The sequence below is a fragment of the Cavia porcellus genome, unplaced genomic scaffold (assembly GCF_034190915.1).
Source record: "Cavia porcellus strain 051 isolate PalLab524CR breed Dunkin Hartley unplaced genomic scaffold, mCavPor4.1 scaffold_8, whole genome shotgun sequence".
In the NCBI taxonomy this organism is placed as follows: Eukaryota; Metazoa; Chordata; class Mammalia; order Rodentia; family Caviidae; genus Cavia; species Cavia porcellus.
The window spans coordinates 47,647,952-47,669,636 of NW_026947491.1; the positions used below are offsets into that span (position 1 = coordinate 47,647,952).

At 33.8% G+C, this 21,685-nt stretch overlaps 2 protein-coding genes and 1 pseudogene across 2 annotated transcripts in view; 2 read left to right on the plus strand and 1 right to left on the minus strand.

Annotated features, from left to right (window-relative positions):
* The window catches only part of LOC134477467 (olfactory receptor 6C75-like), a 50,450-nt gene extending 29,148 nt beyond the window's left edge, over positions 1 to 21,302 (minus strand). Inside the window, 4 exon segments of the mRNA XM_063255579.1 lie at positions 20,472 to 20,907; positions 20,910 to 20,991; positions 20,993 to 21,041; positions 21,043 to 21,302. Of these exon segments, the coding sequence (XP_063111649.1) occupies positions 20,472 to 20,907; positions 20,910 to 20,991; positions 20,993 to 21,041; positions 21,043 to 21,302 (827 nt within the window).
* LOC100721638 (olfactory receptor 6C2-like) lies at positions 2,652 to 3,587 on the plus strand. Its single transcript, XM_003476224.3, has one exon. The coding sequence runs from the start codon at positions 2,652 to 2,654 to the stop codon at positions 3,585 to 3,587; it is 936 nt and encodes a 311-aa protein (XP_003476272.1).
* Positions 8,062 to 8,649, plus strand: LOC134477195 (olfactory receptor 6C2-like; annotated as a pseudogene).
* Positions 21,303 to 21,685: the final 383 nt, after the last annotated feature.

The window sequence follows — 21,685 nt, forward strand, 5'->3', positions numbered from 1 at the left end:
TTTTCTTTTTTTTCCACTTTCTTTTAGGAAGTAAGAATAGTGCATCAAGGAAGTCCAAGTAATTTCTGTGATGTCTGTGCCTCCTAGAGTTTTCATAAATTTGACAGAGGATTCAGGAGTTAAAATGACCAGAAGTTCACAGAAAATCTTCACCTCAACTGGCATTTCCAAATTAGGAATCTTAAGATTTCAGGTGTTTTCACAACTAATAGAAACTATGATTGACAGTAATAGTAAGTACAATAGAAAGTACAATAAAGTTTATCAGTTTAATTATACTTACTTTTGTTTGATAGAAATTGCATTATGCTTTGAAAAAATATTTTAACTACTTCATAAATAAAACAAATATTAGTGATAATTTCTGAGTTTGGGAAGGATTCACTTTTTGTTTACCAAATATGTTTTTAAGGAATACAGATGTCAATTTTGGAGACATTGATGCACAAGACTATAACGTTATTTGAATATTAAAATTCTATAGTTACCCAGAAATATATTACCTATATTGTCAACTTCACATCCTAAAGGTAATATATATTTAAGTCACATATTCACATACATTAAACACTATGTTTACATAAATATATGCAAAATATCATATAAAATATACATCATAAATATTTATTTCTGCAAACTTTACCTTATGTACCTAAAGCACAAAAAATTGGTGTAAGTTTTAATACTTTCTTAGAGAACTCTATCTTCATTTAAATCACACATCTTTAAAGTGAAATAAGCCAAAAACAATCACTATTACAGCATTTACTAATAACCAGTGGTGATAGGGCTGATTCAGTTTACTCACTGATGTGATTTCTGTGTTTTGTGAGACATTAGGAGAAAGGTTGAAGTAAAGAATTACTCAGTAGAATTCCACAAAGGAAGTCCGATTTTTTGTTATTGTATGTGAAGTTAATAAAAGCAGAAAATTAGATCTATTTAAAAGCAAACATAAAAAATAAATTTAGCAATAGGCTTAAATTTAAAGAGTTAATATAAAAACATTTTGAATTAAGAGTCCAAAGAGAAAGAAAAATAACTATATAGATATTCAACTGGAAAATATGCAGTAGATAAATCCATTTAGAGAACAATCAAAAATGTCTCTGAGGTTGTATTAATTATTTGAACTATCTGCCTGAAGATACACATAGCATGTGTGTCTAAACAAGTGAGCATTCTCTGTTAAGTGTCAATATTGTATATAGTATCCTGCATTTTTTTTTTGGTCTTTTTCCTTTTTATCGGTACCGGGTATTGAACTCACAACTGCTTGCTTGCAAAGCAGGAACTTATTCCACTGAGCTAAATCCCCAGCCCTCCTATATTGTTTTCTAACAAAGTGTAATGATGGAGATTACAGCAAGCCCCATCATTGTGCTTGCAAGAAACTTCCTGAAAAGGCTTAAAATTTGTATCAAAACCCAGTGAATCCAATGGAAAATTAAAAGTTGCTCACATCTGTTAAGCACAAAAAGCTCTTGTTCTTGTGAGAAGCATTTACTAAAATGTTAATCACATGGAACATGCTCAACAAATGTAATGCACTCTGCTTATTAAAAGGAATCAATTACTGTGACAGTGTACTTGAAACTCATGTGAAATATTCAAATAGATATGTTAGTATGTATTTGGGAGTCAAGAATGTTTCAAAATAATGTACATATTTATTGATCATCCGAAAAATATTTCTAAACATACAAAAATACGGGTATGTGAAAAATGGAGACAATACTAAAATATGAGTGTGTGGAAAGGCAAGAGAGATCAAAATATTTTGATAACTATTTTTCAATGGTATAAAACAAAAAAAATTCAAACTGAAGCTCTAATTAACTGGTAACTAGAAAGTGAACCATTGTTTCAAAAGCATTCTCAACAGTTTTCCCAATGTTATTAATGATGTTTGCTTGTGCAAATGGCCTCAACGATATCATAATTTTTCTTTTGTTTTAAATCAAAATAGTCACATTCTATGTTTTGCTTGTAGTTTAAGATTGGTGTGTATATTCCAAAAATAAGGTTATTGGGGGCTGGGGAGAAAAGAATAAGAAACAGATAACAGAAACCAAGTACCTTTGAAGTTTATTTATCACAGCATTTCATAAAGACACAAATGTATACTATGCATGAGTATATTGTACCTCAAAATATTCAGTATTATCCATCATCATGAACTATAAGTAATGACATAAGCACAGAGAAAACTAAGAAGCAGAAAGTGCATAGGGAGAGTTAATAAATATTTATGTGTTGAGGGGTAGGTGTTTGAGTTTAAAGATGATCAGGAGAGCACTTATAGATGTGCAATAACCAAATACATGAAGTCATAAGATCAGAGCAGAGAACTCGAGTGACTATGATGTACATGGTGAGTCCAAGTTGTCTAAACTACATCTGCACTTTAAGAAATAACAAGCTGAACAAATACATCAGTGAATTTTGAGCATCAGAGTATCCTTGCTTCCCCTGAAATGCTAGGCCATGGGAATCTAAAGCAATCCTTACAGAGGTGCAAGGTAAAATCATTAAAAAAAAATAAAAAAAAACTAATGAAGAAAAATTTGATAGATTTAAGATTTTAAGATAATTCATAACAAAATGTCTCTGTATCAATATGCAGGTCTCACAGAAGTCAGAAATCTGCAATGAGGAACAATACAGTGACAATTTTCATTTTACTAGGACTGACAGATGATCAACAACTTCAAGCTCTGATTTTTGTATTTCTCTTTCTTACCTACATGCTGAGTACAACTGGGAATCTGACTATTATCACCCTCATCTTATTGGATTCTCACCTTAAAACAGCCATGTACTATTTTCTAAAGCATTTTGCTTTCTTGGAGATATCATACACCACTGCATGTATTCCCAGATATTTGTATAACATAGCAACAGATGACAAGATGATTACTTATAATGCCTGTTTCAGTCAACTGTTCTTTACTGACCTCTTTGGTGTAACTGAATTTTTTCTTCTGGCCACCATGTCCTATGATCGTTACATAGCCATCTGCAAGCCCTTGCATTATGCCACCATCATGAGTAGCACAGTCTGCAGAAGACTTGTCTTTTGTTGTTGGGTAGCTGGTTTGTGTATCATAATTCCCCCTCTCCTTTTAGGCCAAAATCTGGAATTTTGCGATTCTAATATGATTGACCACTTTGCCTGTGATGCATCTCCCCTCCTGAAAATCTCTTGTTCTAATACTTGGTTCATGGAACAGATGGTTATCACCTGTGCTGTATTGACATTCATTGTGACACTCATATGTGTATTTCTGTCTTACATTTACATCATTAAGACAATTTTAGGATTCCCTTCTGTCCAGCAAAAGAAAAAAGCCTTTTCCACCTGTTCATCCCACCTGATAGTGGTTTCTATCTCCTATGGAAGCTGTATCTTCATCTACATCAAACCGTCCACAAAGGAAAAGGTGGCCATCAACAAGGGTGTGACAGTCCTCACTACTTCCATCGCTCCTGTGCTGAACCCTTTCATTTACACACTGAGGAACAAGCAAGTAAAACAAGCCTTCAAAGACTCAGTCAAAAGAATCATAATATTTTTCAAGAAATAAGAAAATGTACATAAACAAGGAACATCTCAAATATCTTAATCAGGTAATTTTTTTTTAAAAATACTCTCTCTTATCTTTGACTAGTTACATGTTTTCTACAAATCTTTGTAAGGTCATATCTTTCCCTAGGAATCCCAACATCCTTCAAAATTTAAATCATGATTTTAGTTTTGAATGAAGACCATCATAAAATAATACAATACAATACAATAAGATGCAAGTAAGTGTCCAATAAATTTTTACATTTATGTGCATAAGTAAAAGAAGATATGGTCACCATTGTTTTTAAATGAAAATCTTTCAAATGATTTATTCATTGAGTCAATTAATAAATGTGCATTGGGTGATTTCTTTAGGCCAAATACTGTTTTTGGCACAAAAACAGCACTAGTAACTTTTACTAGCAGAAATAAAAGGGAAAATTGCAAACTTGCTGTGTGCTCCTCAATTTACAAATGGGTATAGAAAATGTTATATATATACAGCATGGAATATTATTCAGTTATAAAATGAGACACAATTCTATCATTTGCAAGAATATAGTTAGTACTAAAAATCATTAATTTAAGGGAAATAATCTGGACTCAGAAAGTCAAGTACATCTCTTGAGTGTTGAACATAAGTGTTGATCTCAGAGATATTAAGGTACAGAGCAAAAAAGACTTGGAAAAGGTATATTGGTGGATACTAAGTTCCAGTTTGATAGAAGTAAGAATTTTTCATGTACTTTTGCACAGTATAATAACAATGGAAAATAATGATGTACTTTATCCTTCAAAAGTTAGAAAAAGGATTTTAAATTTTTGGATGATAAATGATTAATATTTGAAGATATAATTTTTTTAAAATTTTAACACTGTAAAACATAGTATGCCATAACATCACATAGTAAGCCATAAATAAAATTCTTATATTTTGTTAAAAACGGAATAGTTATAAAGAGGTTGACATGCTCTGAAATAACCATTTTTGTTATGAAATAAAATTGGCCATTCTATATGATATACATATGTCAAAACCCCATATTATATGTCACAATTATAAAGTTATTGCTTGTCAATTAAAATATGATTTGCATTAAAATATAACTATAACTATATATATATGTAACTACTATATATATCTATACCTATATATAACTATAACTATATAGCTATAAGCATAACTAGATAGCTATAACTATAACTCAGTAAATATATATAACTTTAAATGCTGTTGTTCCTTGCTGGTTTTTTTTGAAGCAATGAATCCTAATATTTCTATATCAGGAGGATGTGAAAGCCAAATTTGTGAGAGAACAAATGTGAGGTTCAGTGGAACTTGCAGTGGATTTAAAGTTATAGAAGTTTTGGGCTATTACATTTAAATGCAGTTTTAAATATCAGATAAGTTAGCACATAACAAAAGAAAGTCACATTTCTGCTTCCTATTAGAATGATTATAAATTAAACTGGTCATTTTTGTTGAATTTACTACTCGTTTGACTCAAGAAGTTTTATGTTTTGCTTTCTGTAAAAGAAAAAATAAGGTATTTTAAAATTTAAAATACAATTTACTAACACTATAACAAATTGTTAGGGCACAGAAGGAGAGTTGGATCTCTTAGCTGCCTTGGATAAGGTCTGTTTCTAATTGGAATTTTAATAACTTCCTATTGGTCTGCTTTAAAGAACCTGAAATATTTTCCTGTCTCTAAAAGCCATGTTGCCTCTGCTATTATGGTAGATTTGATTTTTATTTCCTCGAGTTCATTACAAAGAAGATTCACTAATGATATTTGAAAATGGGTCACCAATGATTCATTTATTTATTAACTCTGTCACAAATCTGGTAAATAAATACAAATCTTAAAATTGGAAAAATCTCTGTGAGCTACAGTTTATCATCTCTTCAAAAGCCATCTGGAGATCCTGAGAACCCATTTTTCATTCCAGTGACAGTTTCCAGAAAAGCTTATTTCCTAAGTTTATGAGAGCACTGCATCTATTGGGAGAAAGTTTGTGCAACTGATTACAGATAGAAACTTCAAAGAAAGTATGCATTCCTATGCTACCATTCCTGTGGAAATGATCAGATTCCATCAGTGATGACCAGAAATAGCCATGTTTGTTTTCAACATTAAGTGCATTCTTAATGTATTTATCATAGTAACTATAGTTAAGCAAGGGATGTGATTGATGGCCAGAGTGTGAGTTCAATAAATTTTGACATTTCAGCTACACTTTTGTTTTTGATACTGTATCATGTATGCCTCTAATTAAAGAATCTTTGTTAATTGTATGAAAATTTAAAAATAAAATTTTAATAAATAAAGTATTATTGTTAAAGTTTAATCTTGAATAATGTTGATGGGTGAAACTATTTAGCAACAATGAATGTGACCTAACAGTGCTCTGAGAAGTAATAATATCACTTGTACACAAATGTCTGCAAGCTAAAAGCTAAATTAATTGTAATTCTATTTAATGAACTTGGAATAAAAATTAAATCTACCATAATATCAGAGCCAATATGGTCTAGAGACAAGAAAATATGTCACCTTCTTAAAATCTAAATTAATTGCTTTATATAAATATATTGTCAATGGAACTGGAAAGTGGAGACATGAATAGAATGAAGAAACAGCATTAGGAAAAGGCTATTCTTGGTAAGTAATGTATATATGGTATTCATTTCAGTATTTTGTGTAAAGGTTTAATAGCTAACATACTATTTGATTATAAAGAAAATGAGAAGAAGTAAGAAGGTGTGGAGAAGCAAGAGTTTCATTTCAGACTTATGTTGTGAATATATTTGATTGCAGGACTGACACTGGGAAGAGATTAAAGAGTTCAAAAAAAACACTCAAAAAGAGTGTACAAAAGTGTACAGTAAGAAGTAATGAAGCACTAAGAAGTATTCAAAAAAGAGATACCAGCAAAAATAAATAAATTCTAGAAATTACAAAAAAAATGATGACAGGCAAAGTATATATGTGATAAGGTAAATCATGGGAGTATGTTATATTGCTAGTTTAAAATGTATCTTCTACTAGAAGTTTCCTAAATTTAAACAGAAAAGGATAGGCATCTGATAAAATATGGTAAAAATTGTTTAGTTAAAACCATCAGACAAAATATGATTTCAACATATTGACAATGTAATATATAGTGGAATGTCAAAAGGAAGGTCATTGTGGACTGGAACACTGAAATTAATTAATGTATTTACTACACATTACTGATCAGGTGCTTTTACAAATATTTCATCTATTAACTTATTTAATTCTTCAACAGAGTATATAGAAGTCAATGTTAATTCCATTTTAAGTGGCATGACTGAAACACAGTAGAGTCAAGACATATGTGAAGAAATGTTTAATAGTTAAAGTCTAACATTTTTGAATTACTGTGATTAATTGTAGTGTTTTGGAGTGTGTTCCAAAAACATACTAAAAACAATTGTAGTGATTTTTGTTAGACACAAATTTTATAGCTACCATACATTATCATTGGTTGCAATAATTTTAATTTTTCCAACTAAATGCTCCCTTTCTCTTCATTGCAAAAAAGAAAATATTATAATTGTAAGTGAAAAGTAGGAGACATAAAAGGAAGCTATATGAAATAATTTGTAATGGAAACACAAATATTAACAATTACATTGCTGGAGTTCAGTATCCTGACAGGAGGTGTGAAACCTGTATAAGGAAAATCAAATTATTTTATTAATATTTAAACTTCAAAGAAACAAATGAACATAATAAAGTTTAATATTCAGCTTTAGAGTATACCTTGTAAGAAGAACCCTCAGTCTCATAAAAATATAGCAGTAAAACCTACTATTCATGAAAATCAAATGTGAAGTACCAATGCAATACAATAGGTTTGGAATAAAATACAGTGTGAAGTCAGGAGCCAAAATACCTTGAAATGTGATTTGGAAAATGCAACTTGAGTTTTTAAATATTTACCTAAGAATGACTAAAATAACACAATTGCAGACTTTAAGTTTCTTCTTAATAATTTTGTAAACAAAATACTTAACAGCATGTGAGCTTGTTTTTATACTTTTTATCACTATCAGTTGGCATTTTACACAAATGCTTCTGAATGATAAGTACAGAGTGAAAAGAGTAAGAATCCAATTATGAGGATTCTTAACACACACCCAGTTACAGCATTTATCCTCCTGGGACTCACCGATGACCCAAACATAAGGTCATGTTATTCTCTTCCTGTTTCTCACCTACATGTGGAGTATAACTGGGAACTTCACAATCATCTCACTCATCTACACAGGCTCACACCTTAAAACTGCCATGTACTTATTCCTACAAAATTTATCCTTCTTACAAATCTCATTTACATCTGCCTGTGTTCCCAGATACTTGTACAAACATCAACAGGTGACAAGACAATCACATATGAAAACTGTATCATTCAAATATTTTTTACTGATCTTTTAGGTGTAACATTTCTATCTGGTTGCCACCATGTCCTATGACCAATATGTGGTCACTTGCAAACCCCCGCATTATGTGACCATCATGAACAGCAGGGTCTGCAGAAGACTCGTTCTTTGTTGTTGGATTGCTGGCTTGGTATCATCCTCCCTCCACTTAGCCTGGGCATAAATCTGAAATTCTGTGACTCTAATGTTATTGACCATTTTTATCTGTGTTGCAGCCCCCCTCCTAAAGATCTCATGCTTAGCAACAAGGCTCATTGAGCAGATGATCATCATCAGTGCTGTGCTAATCTTTATCATGACACTTGAGGGTGTAGTTCAATCCTACATATATATCATCAAGAGCATTCTAGGATTTCCTTCAGCCCAGCAAAGGAGAAAGGCATTTTCTACATGCTCTTCCCACATGACTGTGATTTCCATCCCCTATGACAGCTGTGTTTTCCTGTTAAAACTTCAGCAAGACTCAGTGGCTATTAACAAGGGTGTGACAGTCCTCATTACTTCCATTGCTCCTATGATAAACACATTCATTTACATGCTGAGGAACAAGCAAGTAAAACAGGGCTTTCAGGACTCAATCAAAAGAATTTTATTGTTCTTAAAGATATAAGAGAATTTGCTAATGTAAAAGAATTTTTAGTTTTCATAAAATTCATTGATTTCTAAGTTTGTTATCTCTGAGCTTTTACATCATGACTTTTCTTGTAAGGAAACTGCTTCAAGACAGCTTTTTTTTCAGTAAGAAAACATATTTCTAGAAAACAAAGGAATGACTTAACATATTAGTATGTCGTAAATACAAGTAAAACAAAAGCAGATATTATAGAATCAATGATTGTATCCCAGATTTTACATTGATCAATTTTGTTTATTGCATTTTCCAATTCCACTATTTCAAAGCCTTTTCAGGCACAGAATACAGGACAGGAAAGCCACAAACTACTGCCTTTTCATACTTTATATTACAGAAGTACATGAAACAAATGAATTACATAAGCATATTATTACATCAAAAGTGAACCATAAACACAGCACATAACAAAAAAGTTAACATTTTAAAACAAAATGTTTCACGTGTTTATATGTGAACATAGACTGAGTTATTTAGTATATGAAACATTTCTATTTTGGATATTCTAAAATTACTGCACTAATAAATTAATTTGAATGGAAATTGTATGAAATAAAATGCTAAAATACTAGTAAAATTGTAAAGAAAAGGGTCATGTGTTTACATTTGCATTTCTTTCTGTCTTTACCTATAAATATAGCCATTGGCTGTTGTGAAATTAAAATGGGAGGAAAATCATAAAATACAGAAAATTTTAAATATGGAATATATGCAAGTTTGCCACACAAATCACTGTAGCTAAAAGCCTAAAGAAGGTTTATCCACATCATTTTAAACTTTGACAAAAGAATCTATGGCTGATGTTGATGGTGTCAAATACTGACTGTATCATCTCTTCTGTTCTGAATCCCTTCACTTACACTCTGAGACTCAAGGAAGTAAAACAAACCTTCCATGACATTTCAAGGGGCAGAAGCATACATATCTCAACAGTTTTATATTGGTTACAGGCTGAAATGATTATATCTATGGTTAAATAAAACATACAATGACATTTTTATTTTATCATACGGGCCCTATAAAATTTTAAGTTTCATATTGTGGATAGTCATTTATTACCCTTAGAAGGAGTTATTTATGCAGATCTGGTCATGATCTTTGGTTAGCTTATCTTTAATTTTGTGTTTTACCATCTTCATTTTCTACCTGTTGTTCCCTATTTCTTATCTTTTTTAAGAATTTGATTCCTGGGGCCTGGGGATTTAGCTCAGCGGCATAAGCGCCTTCCTTGCAAGAGTGCATTCGTGAGTTCGATCCCTGGTACCAATAAAAATGAAAAAAAAACAAAAAACAAAAACAAAAACAAAAGAATTTGATTCCTGATAAATTAATTATGTATTGCTTTTTCTTGAAAAGTTTTTTTAATGAATATATAAAAAAAATATATATATATATATTTAAATCAAAAATTTCTGAATGTAAAAATTTAATAATCCTTAAAGTATCACCAAGTTGTGTACATTTATAAACATATTCTGTGGATGGTCATTGAAAGGAGTGCTTCTTTTTTCAATAAAAAAAAGATTAAGATAAAACAGGACATAACAACACAGGTCAAAGCAGAACAATTTAAGCAACATAGTGTTTCAAAAAAAGAAAATTCGACATGACAGTAGTTACCATAGTGTCCATTTCCTTGAAATATTTGAGTATACCTTTATATTACTATAACATCAAACATAACAGGACAGTGTAAAACTATTCTAGAGAATGAAAGTATTACAGCATATTCGGAAACAACAGAAACAAACAATGGTTACTGTGTTATCTCCTTATCTATAAAAAATGGTGTTTAAACTATGACATATAATAAAATTCAATAAGGTACAACTTGATAAAACCAATGGAGACCGAAAAACAAAAGCTTGGTGGGACTTCAAAACAAGATGTTACTAAATCATCACTAGCTAATATAGTGTTTTGTTTTCTTCAAAATAGTTGATTATACCGTCACAGACAATAAAATCAAATAACCCAGAAGCAAACCATTCCAACTAATGAGTGGAAAGACTATAAGGCTTCAAATCAGTATAAAGGGGAATCATGATTACCACATATTTTTATGTATTCTTCCCATTTCTTACACTTGAGAAACTATTCAGTATTTACATATGTGAGTTTGATTTATTTTGCTTATGAGTATGGTCTCAAGCTGCATCCATTTATTTATAAATATCTCAATGTGATCATTCTTTATAGCTGGATAGTACTCCACTGTATAAAAACACCACAACTTTTTATCCATTCCTCAGTTGATGGACACTTAGGTTGTTTCCAAGTTCTGGCTGTTACAAATTGTGCTGCTATAAACATGAGTGCTCAAATATTACTGTGGTATGAAGTATTCAGTTCTTCTCAGAATATGCCTAGAAGTAGAATAGCTGGAACAAATGGGACCTTCAACCCCAGCTTTCTGAGAAATCTCCAGACTGATCTCCATAATGGTTGCACCAGTCTATACTCCCACCAACAGTGCAGAAGAGTTCCTTTTACCCTACATCTTCTCCAGCATTTGTTGTTGGAGGTTTTCTTGATCCTGGCCATTCTTTCTGGAGTGAGCTGGAATCTCAGTGTGGTTTTATCTTGCATTTCTCTAATGAGTAATGATGATGAACATGTTTTCATGTATTTATTTGCCATTTGTATTTCTTCATCTGAGAACTGTGTATTCATCTCATATGCCCATTTTTGGCTTGGATCTTTGAATTTTGGGGGACTGATTTTTTAAAAAAAATCTTTATATGTTTTAGACAGAAGTCCTTTGTCTGAGGGACAGTTCTCTAAGATGTTTTTTTCTCAGTTTGTGATTTGTCCTTTAACTATGCTGAAGATTTCTTTTGACATGCAGAAACTTTTCAATAAAAGGTGATCCCAATTGATTTTGGGAAGAATTTCCCATGCGGTTTGATTCCTGTTAATGAATTCGCTGCCTACACTATGTCTTCAAAGTTTTTACCCAGTTTGTCTTCCAATACATTTAGTGTTTCTGTTTTAATATTCAGTTTCTGTTTTAATATTGGTCCATTTAGATTTTAATTTAGTACATGGTGATAGGCATGGGTCTAGTTTTAGTTTTCGGCATATGGAGAACCAATTTTTGTAACACCATTTAATAAAGAGACCGTCATTCTTCCAGTGAACCTGCTTGGCTCCTTTATCAAAGATAAGGTGGTTGAGTGTGTTTGTTGTTGTAGTTGTATCTTCTATTCTATTCCACTGATCTGCAGATCTGTTTTTATTCCAGTACCATGTTGGTTTTACTATAGTAGCTTTGTAGTATAACTTCAAGTCAGGGATTGTGATGCCTCCTGCCTTGCCTTTGCTGCTTAGTACTGTCTTTGCAATTCTAGGTCTCCTCTGTTACAGATCAATTTTAGGAGTGATTTCTCTAGATCTATGAGGAATGTTGATAGTATTTTTATTGAGATTGCATTGAGTCTATGCAACAGTTTTGGGAGAATGGCCATTTTCACAATGTTTGTTCTTCCTATCCATGAGCAAGGGATGTCTTTCCATTTTCTGAGGTCATCTTCAATTTCTTTTTTCAGTGTATTATAATTTTCCCTATATACATCTTTCACATCTTTCATGAGAATTATTCCTAAATATTTCAATTTTTTGGTTGCTAGTGTGAAGAGTGTGGCTTCTCTTATTTCTCTCTCAGTGATTTTGTTGTTAGTGTATAGGAATGCTATTGATTTTTGAGTATTGATTTTTGTATCCAGCTACATTGCTGAATTTATGTATTATATCTAGGAGTCTTTCAATGGAGATTTGAGCATTTCTATGTAGAGCATCATGTCATCCCCAAACAATGATAATTTAACTTGTTTTCCTATCACTACCCCTTTAATTTCTTTCTCTTGTCTAGTTGCTCTGGGTAGTATTTCCAGTACTATATTAAATAGGAGCAGTGGTAAGGGACATCCTTGGCTTGTGCCTGATTTTAAGGTAAAGGCCTTCAGTTTTTGGCCATTTAGTATGATACCGGCTATTGTTTTGACATAGATGGCCCTAATTACACTGAGGTAAAGACCATCTATTCCAATTTTCTCTGTAAGGTTCTTATCATGAATGAATGTTGGACCTCATCAAAAACTTTTTCTGCATCTATAGAAATGATCATGTGATTATTACTTTTGGTCCTATTGATATGGTGGATGACATTTATTGATTTGCGTATGTTGAACCATCCCTGCATGCCTGGGATGCATCCTACTTGCTGTATAATCTTCTGGATGATTTGCTGCATCCTATTCGCCAATATTATATTGAAGAGTTTTGCATCTGTTTTCATTATGGAGATTGGCCTCTAGTTCTCTTTTTTAGTTGGTTCTTTCTCAGGGTTAGTACTAGAGTAATATTTGCCTCCAGGAAGGACTTAGGAAGGATTGCTTACCTTACCATTTCATTGAAGAGTTTGAGGACTGAGAGCATTAAATCTTCTTTGTATTTCTTGTAGAGTTCTTCAGTGAATCCATCTGGGTCTGGAGTCTTCTTTGTAGGTAAAGACTTAATAACATTTTCAATTTCATTAATAGAAGTTGGGTTATTCAGCAGTTTTACATGTTCTTGACCTAGCTTTGGTACTTCATATGTTTCTAGGAATCTGTCTATCTCTTCTGAATTATCAAATCTATGAGAGTAGAGGTTTTCAAAATAGATGTCGATGAACTGTATTTTTACAGAGTTTGTAGTGGTTTTGAGTTTTTCATTCCTTATTGCATGAATTTGAGCTTTTTCTTCCATTTTTAAAATAAAGTTTGTTACGGGCTTATCATTTTTTTCTATTCTTTCAAAGAACCAATTCTTTGATTCAATGATTCTTTGGATTGTTTTCTTAGTCTCTATTGCATTAATTTGTGCTCTGATTTTTATAATTCCCTCCCTTCTTTTGGCTTTGGGCTTCACTTGCTCATCTTTTTCTAGATGTTTGATTTGAAGCATTAGGTTGTTTGTTTGTATTTGTTCTGTTTTCCTGATGTGGGAACTCAGTACAGTAAATTTTCCCCTGAGGACAGATTTCATTGCATCCAACAGATCCCAGTAAGTTGCATTTGTATTTCTGTTTGCTTGTAGGTATTGTTTAATTTCTTCTTTAATTTCCCCTGTGACCCACTGATTACTCAAGAGTGTGTTATTCAGTTTCCATGTACTTGTGGGAATTTTGCAGTATCTTTTATCATTCATTTCTAGTTTCATGGCACTACGATCCAATGACAAGCATGGGATAATTTCAACTCTTTTTCATTTATTTAAATATGTTCTGTTGTCTAGTATATGGCCTATTTTAGAGAATGCCCCATGTACTGCTGAGAACAATGTGTATTGTGATGTTGTTGGTTGGAACACTGTATATGTCTATCATGTCCCGTGTTCACAGATGTGTTTCAGTTCTGTTATTTCTTTGCTGATTTTCTGTCTGTTTGATCTGTCACTTGGTGTCAATTTTGTGTTAAGGTCTCCTGTTATAATTGTGTTATTGCTAATTTGGTTTTTCATATCTATTAATACTTGCTTTATATAACAGGGTGCTCTGGAATTTGGTACCTATATATTTAAGACTGTTATCTCTTCCTCTTGAAGTTTCCCCCAACCAATATGTAATGACTTCTTTATCTCCTTCTGATCATTGCTGTTTTGAAGTTCACATTGTCTGTGCACATACCAGCTACTCCCACTTTTTTTGGGTTCCTGTTGCATGATATATTGTTTTCCATCCTTTGACTTTCATTCTGTGAGTATCCTTTTGGGTTAGATGGGTTTCTTTTAAACAGCATATGGTTGGATGTTGTTTCTTGATCCATTCGGCCAGTCTGTTTCTTTTAATTGGTGAATTGAGACCATTAACATTAATGGTTATAACTGTTTTATACTGGTTTATTGTTGACATGTTATCTTTCTGCTGTTGCATCTTTATCTTTCCATTCTGTTTAATTGTCTGCTTTGCTTAGTGATTTTTTCCTAAGTGTGTCTAAACTGTCTTTCAGTATTCTTTGCAGGTTTGGAATGGTAATCATGAAGTTCTTCAGCTGTTCTTTGTCATGGCAGTATCTTATTTCTCCATCAATTTTGAAAGACAGGTTTGTGTGGTACATCAGTCTAGGTTGCAAATCATTTTAATTTTGGATCTGAAATACTTCACTCCATGCTCTTCTTGACTTCATTGTTTGTGTTGAGAAGTCTGCTGTAATTCTGATAGGTTTTCCTTTATAGATGATCTGTCTTTTTTCTCTAACAGCTCTTAATATTCTATTCTTTTGTTGGATTTCTGGGATGGTGATTATTATATATTTGAGTGTAGTTTTATCTTGGCTATGGCTATTTGGATTTGTATATGCTTCACTAATCCGTACGTTAGTTTCAATTCTCATGTTTGGGAAGTTTTCAACTATTACTTCTGCAAATAGCTTCTTGGTATCATTTGTGTTGTCCCCTTCTTTTTCATTTATGCCTATAAATTTTATGTTTTTCTTTGCATCATCTTGCAGCTTTTGAATTGCTATTTCCTGATTCCTTGTTACTTCTATAAGTTCACTAGCTGCAATCCTGTTCACTAGCTGCAATCTTGTCTCTGAAGTCTGAAAATTTATCTTCACTTTCATTGAGATAGTTTTGACAAATTTCTATGGAATTTTTGATTTCCTGTATATCTCTTTGAATCTGCTTCATGTATTCTGTTTGTTTCTTATATTGTTCATCCAGACATTCTATCTTTTTTTTTGTTCCTCTAATTTTTTAACTGTGTCTTCTTTAGATGTGTTCAGCATCTCTTTCATTGTTTTTATCATTTCTTCTTTTACCTGGGAGATTTTTTCTAATTTGAATTCCTTTAAAGCTTCCCAGAGTTCCTTCTTTATTTCACTTGCTACTATTCCAGGTATTTCAGGTGTATGGCATATATTTTCTTCTATTTACATGGCTCCTAAGCTTTCTTGGGATGGACTGGAGGTTTTATTGCATTTTGGTCTGTCCTTTTGTCATTTTGCTATATTTTCATGTCTCAAGTGATGTTCCAAAGCTTTCCCTGGGCATGTGGGAAATCTTCTATGCTCTTGGCTCATGGGACTGAGTGGAAATTGCTCAGCATGCTCGAGTCAGGCTCACAGGACCTTCCCTGCCACCTCCAGTGTTCCAGGAAGCTGGGCACGCCCCTAACCACTGTGGATGAAGTCGCAATGCTCTCCATGGGCAAGCGCCGATTTGTTAGTACTCGCAACTCCCCTGATTGAAGAAGGTTGCTAGGCATGGTCTAGTTGGGCCCCAAAACCTCCCAAGCCTAGACTAGTGTGCCTGGAAGCTGGCCAGGTCCTTGACCACTGGAAGCAATGATCTTAAACTCTCCCTGAAACCCTATGGGTGTGCAGGAACTCACATCTGGCAGCCCAGTTGCCCAGATAGAAAGAAGGTAACTGGGCATGGCCCATGCAGTGCTGAAACCTGCAGAGCCCATTATAAGTGACTGGAAGCTGGGCAGGCCCTTGAATGATGCTCTTAAACTATCTGGGGTCCAAGTTGGTGTGCAGGAACTCACCTTCGGCAGCCCCAGGTTCCCAGATTGAAATAAGGTCACTGGGCATGACCCAGACAAGCCAAGAAAACTGCAGAGCCCACTAGAGTGTGTCTGAAAATTAGGTTGGTCCTTAACCAGTGGAAATGATAATCTTAAACTCTCCCAGGGCCTGGGCTGTTGTGCCATGCTACTGTTCTCTTTCAAAAGGAAGAGCACATGTGCTGAATACTAATAGATATATATTAGCATTCAGTGTTTAGAATTATTGGGTTTACCCAAAAAGTAAACATTTTTTAAACTTTCTTGACATTTCTAACCTTACAATGGTATTGTGGGTTTTTTTTAGCAATAAGTGGCAAAAATGCCCTTCTGAAAAAGAAATTGTGTTTCAAAATGGAGCACAAGCTGAAATTTTATTGTCCTCTCCAATGTGATACACAGTTTTCTAGAATTCTATATGTGCTTGTCATTCTCAATCCATATGGACTCTAAATGGATATTCAAACACAGAGAAGTGTGTAAGTGTTTGGTCAGAAAACCTTCTTACTTCATTCAAGCATGAAATACTATTTTTAAGACTTACTTCAGAATTTAAAGCAATGCAGTTTTGGGACCATCCATTTTATACTGTGATGACTGAAAATTAAAAAAAAAAATTTTTTTTGTTGGTACCAGGGATCAAACTCACGACTTCATGCTTGCCAGGCAGGTGCTTACACCATTGAGCTAGCTCCCTAGCTCCTAACATGTTCTATTTTTATTTGAATCTAAAGGAAACATTTTAGTTGGTTACATTGGATAAGCTTAATTATTGCCTCTCAGTCAATTTCTCATAAACTTTGTCTTGTATATAATTTCTCATAAACATTAAGGAAACACAAAGAGTATACAGGAAGTTGTTTATGTTTAAAGATATGTTTACATGCATTTAAGAAATAGGTCATCCATACTCAAGCTTATGTTTTGCAGAAAATATGCAAGGAGTAAAATGACAGCATTGCCAATATTTTCCCCCAATGTTACAATCTGAAATTTCTGAACATTTTCATTATTATTTCCAAAAAGTTTACTTAAATTATTATTATTATTATTATTATTATTATTATTAAAATTCAGTTATATTAGTAAAATCAGGTTAAATGTGTCTCTTGTATAAAGGATATTTATGGATCCTGTCTCTTGATTCACTCTGCCTGTGTTTCTTTTTATTGGTGAATCAAAGCCATCTATATTAGTGGTTATGGCCAACATGCTCTGCCTTGTCTCTGCCATGCTATTTTCCTGCTTTGGGTTGCCAACTTTTCCCTCCCATTCCATTGTCTGCCCTGCTCAATGACTCCCTCTGCTGCTGTTACTGCAAATGTGGTCTTTTTTGAAATCTCTCTCTAGAATGTACTTCAGTAGTTTTTGTAGAGTTAGTTTGTTTATCCTGAAGTTCTTCAGTTGTTTTTTTTTCATGGAAGCATGTTTTTTCTCCATTAATTTTGAAATATAGTTTTGCAGAGTGCATCAATCTGGGCTGGAAGTTGTTTTCCTTCAGGACTTGAAACACTTTGTTCCAAGTTCTTGATTTGATGGTTTGTGTCAAGAAGCCTGTCATGATTCTGATGAATTTCCCTTTATAGGTGATCTGTTTCTTTTCTCTAACCACTTTTAATATTCTGTTCTTGTGTTGAATATCTGAGGTCCTGATTATTACATGTCTGGATGTGTAGATTTATTTTGGTTATGGCTAGCTAGAGTTCTATATGCCTCACTAATCTAAATATCACTTCCTTTACTTTGAGAAGTTTTCTAAAATTATTTCTGTATGCAACTTTTAATGTAATTTGTGTTGACCACTGCTTTTTCACTTACACCTATTATTCTTAAGTTTCTTTTGACTGTCTTGCAGCCTTTGAATTGTCAATTTCAGGTTATTTGTTATTATTAAGAGATATTTCCTTCCATGATTACAAGCTGCAATCCTGTCTTCATGTTTGAAAGAATCTTTAGTTTCTTTCAAACAGTTTTGCCAGCTTTGAATGGAATTTTTAATTTCCAGGACATCTCTTTGAATGCTTCATGTATTCTAAATCTTTTCTATATTGTTCATTCAAGGTTTCCCTCATTTTCCTATGCTCCTCTATTCTTCCATCTATGTCTTATTTAGAGCTACTTAGTAATTCTTTCATTTCTTATTTTATCTGAGATAATATTTCTGTTTTAATTTCTTTTATAGCCTCATGAAGTTGTTTATTTACTTCAGTTGCCATCAATTCATAAACTTCAAGTGTGCTACTTGTGCTGTCTTCCATATTTACATCTCCTGGACCAGCTCTCCTGGGTAGGAGGCCAGAGAATGCCTTTTGCTACTCCATATTTCCGGATTCTTCTGGACAAGTTGGTAGTGGGTCCCAGGCACTTCCAACATTGGTTACAATTTCTCTCAAACAAGACTGGTTCTTCTCGCCAGGACTGTTTACTGGTATCTGATGGTGGCCATTGGATATGCTGGTACAACGATGGCTGCTGCTTTTCCAAGCCTGCATTGGCTCACTGAAGGCTAGTGTAGTGCACACTGGGTGGCCAGCCACTGCCTCCTACTTGGTTACCAGTGGAGATATTTGATGATGGCTGGGAGAGTGTGCAAGAGGGTGGGCCTGGCAGGAGCCTCCAGGCTTAGCTGGTTTATTAGCAGAGAACCTTGGTGATAGCTGCTGTAATGTTCATGGGAAGGGGACTCAGTGCAAGAAGTTTCCACTGGCCTGTTCTCAGCTAGAGTTGCTAGGGGGAGCAGGCCACAGTTCTGGTTCTAGGCTTATCTGGGCTGACTCCAAAATGGCTCCTGGACAATTGCTCTTTCCCATGGGAGGACTGAGCCCTCTACACTCATCGTCAGCCAGTGTAGTCCTCTGAAATTACTGCTTTCCTCCACCACTGCATCTGTTTGCTGAGGCCTGCAGGCTTGCCAGCCACTAGTCACTGTGAAAGCATGTCCCCAGGTTCCAAGAGCTCCCATCGCCCAGTAGGTCCAGTTCCAGGAAAAGGCACCACCAGCTACTGCCTCCTTGTCCATTTAAATTTTTTCTATTTTACTCACTCTATTTTACTCCATGGACTTCAATTCTCACTTTAGATTTTTTTCCTGCATCCAGGAGACCTGCTTTCTTTCTTCTTGTCTTCTCCACAATGCTATATTCCAGCTTCTGGACTTTCAGAGAGGCTGTTTACTCTGCTGTTTATTGTTCTACCATCTTCCTGGAGATTCTATGAATATTTACATGTGTATCATTAGTTATATGCAAATATTTACAAATGTATATAAATTTATGGATATGTGTATGTGTTTATAACTAGACTATGCCTACATCTGGGAATCTCTGAAAACTCGATTTTTTATTTTCTTCATTTATTGTGTAGTGAAATATTGATATATTTTGAATTTTGACTAAGGAAATAACTGTTTCTGGTTTTATATATTGAAGACTGAAGAAGTGAAGAGAACATTGCAGCTCTGAAAGTTGTTAACACTCTTGAGGCTCTGTATGTTCTGGAAGATGAAAACTAACAGAGCAAATTTCCCTGTAAAACATTCTGTGGGTAATTGAAAATCGTGGTGCAAATATGGCCTCTTTTTGTTATTTTTCAGCCCAACCAGCTATCTGAGCCTTCACCCACCTATTCATTCATTATTCCACAGCACCATAGTCCACTGGATTACAGGGTTAATGATATAAAATTTTGATAAGCGCCTGTGGTGAGGGCCAGGGGGAGAAACAGAATTCCTGAGATCTGGCCATGGTGGGACTTAGGCAGCTTATTCACCTACCCTCTTGGTAAGTGCCTGAGGCATGAGCCTGGAGAAGAACCATTACCTGTGAGCCCACTGCCTTGCAGGCTGAAAATCAAGTACACCCCCCCCCCCATAGCTACTGGGGATAGATGTCTCAGCATCTCTTGGGAGGAAGACCATATGCAGTATAGCAAATATGGGGGATTTGTTTCTATCTTCTGTTTGAAGGCAAAGGTTGTTTTCACTATTTTGTTTTGTTATGTTTCTTTTGCTCTATTTAGTATTCTCAATTGGTTTTATAATGTTCTTTTTTTGGCTTGATTTTGCTATACCTAATTGACTGGACAACTATTGTGAAGTTGAAGAGATATACCATAGTATCTATTACTACTATCCCAATATGCTGTTAAATCCTGTACCAATTTGACTGCATTGTCTCGATTGGTTTTGTTCTGTCTTGTGCTATTGAATTTCAAAATAAAATTAAAAAAATAAAAAAGAGGTGCTACCAAGGTGTTGAGCACAGCTACTCCCTTGTTTAAAGTTACCCTTTCTCTAGCAGAAGGCTTAATATACATGAAGCTGCAGCTGCCATAGGAAAGGGAGACAACTATCATATGGGAAGAACAAGTAGAAAAGACATTTTTCCTTTGATTTGCAGGAGGAATCTTCAAAATTATCCAGATGATATTTGTGTAGGAGAGAGTAACTAAAGCCAAGGTGACCATGAGTGTTACTACAGCTAAAGTAAATGACATGAGTTCTAGAAAGTGAGTGTTTGTGCAAGAAAGCTGCAAAATTGGGGAAGAGTCACAGATAAAATGATCAACTATATTAGAGGCACAGAAATTCAACTGCAGCAGAAGGATTATTGGTGGAAAGATTATCAGGAGCCCTGCAAGCCATGAGCTAAAGACAAGAAGGATACAGATTCTGCTGCTTATTAGGTCATATAATGAAGAGGTTTGAAGATGGCCATATAGCAATCATAGAACATGGCAGCCAGAAAGTAAAATTCTATTACTCCCCCAAAATGAAAAAAAAAAAAATAGCTGAGCTACACATCCATTATAGGAAATGGTTGTTTCCTGTCACAATAGTGACAAGGAATCTGGGGATACAGACAGATGTGAATGATATTTCAAGGACAGAGAAGTTCTGAAGGAAGAAATACATGGGAATCTGAGGATTGTAATCCGCAAGAGTGAGAGTGATAATAATCAGGTGTCTAGACACACTTAGCAGGTATGTGACAAAAAAAAATATGAAAAGTACAACCTGCCACTGGAGATCACCTGTCAGTCCAAGAACAATAAATTCTGTTACTGCTGTGGTATTTTTCATACTCTTTGCATTTTATGAAGAAGTGTTCTATTTTACCTGTATAACAAGAAATCAATTAAGCTATTAAAGAAATGCAGTTAAAACATTTTTCTGTATCTGGCTTATTGAATTCAGTATGATGTCACATAGGTTCATCTATAATGTCACAAATAACATTATGGCTGTATCTTTTTGCTTGGTAAAGCTGTACAATTTTCTATTATGTACATATATAAATATACCACTTATATCTTAAGTTCATTATATTCTGTAAATATTCCAATTTTTCAATTAATATAGAGTTCCAGTTACACATGATATAAATAAATCTTGAGCTCTACTGTGTCACATAAACACTACAGTTAATGATATATTGCATTTGGAAAATATGTTTTGATAGATTT

Bases quoted from the DNA above. Each gene is read 5' to 3' on its own strand.
- LOC100721638 (XM_003476224.3), top strand. From the start codon at position 2,652: ATGAGGAACAATACAGTGACAATTTTCATTTTACTAGGACTGACAGAT.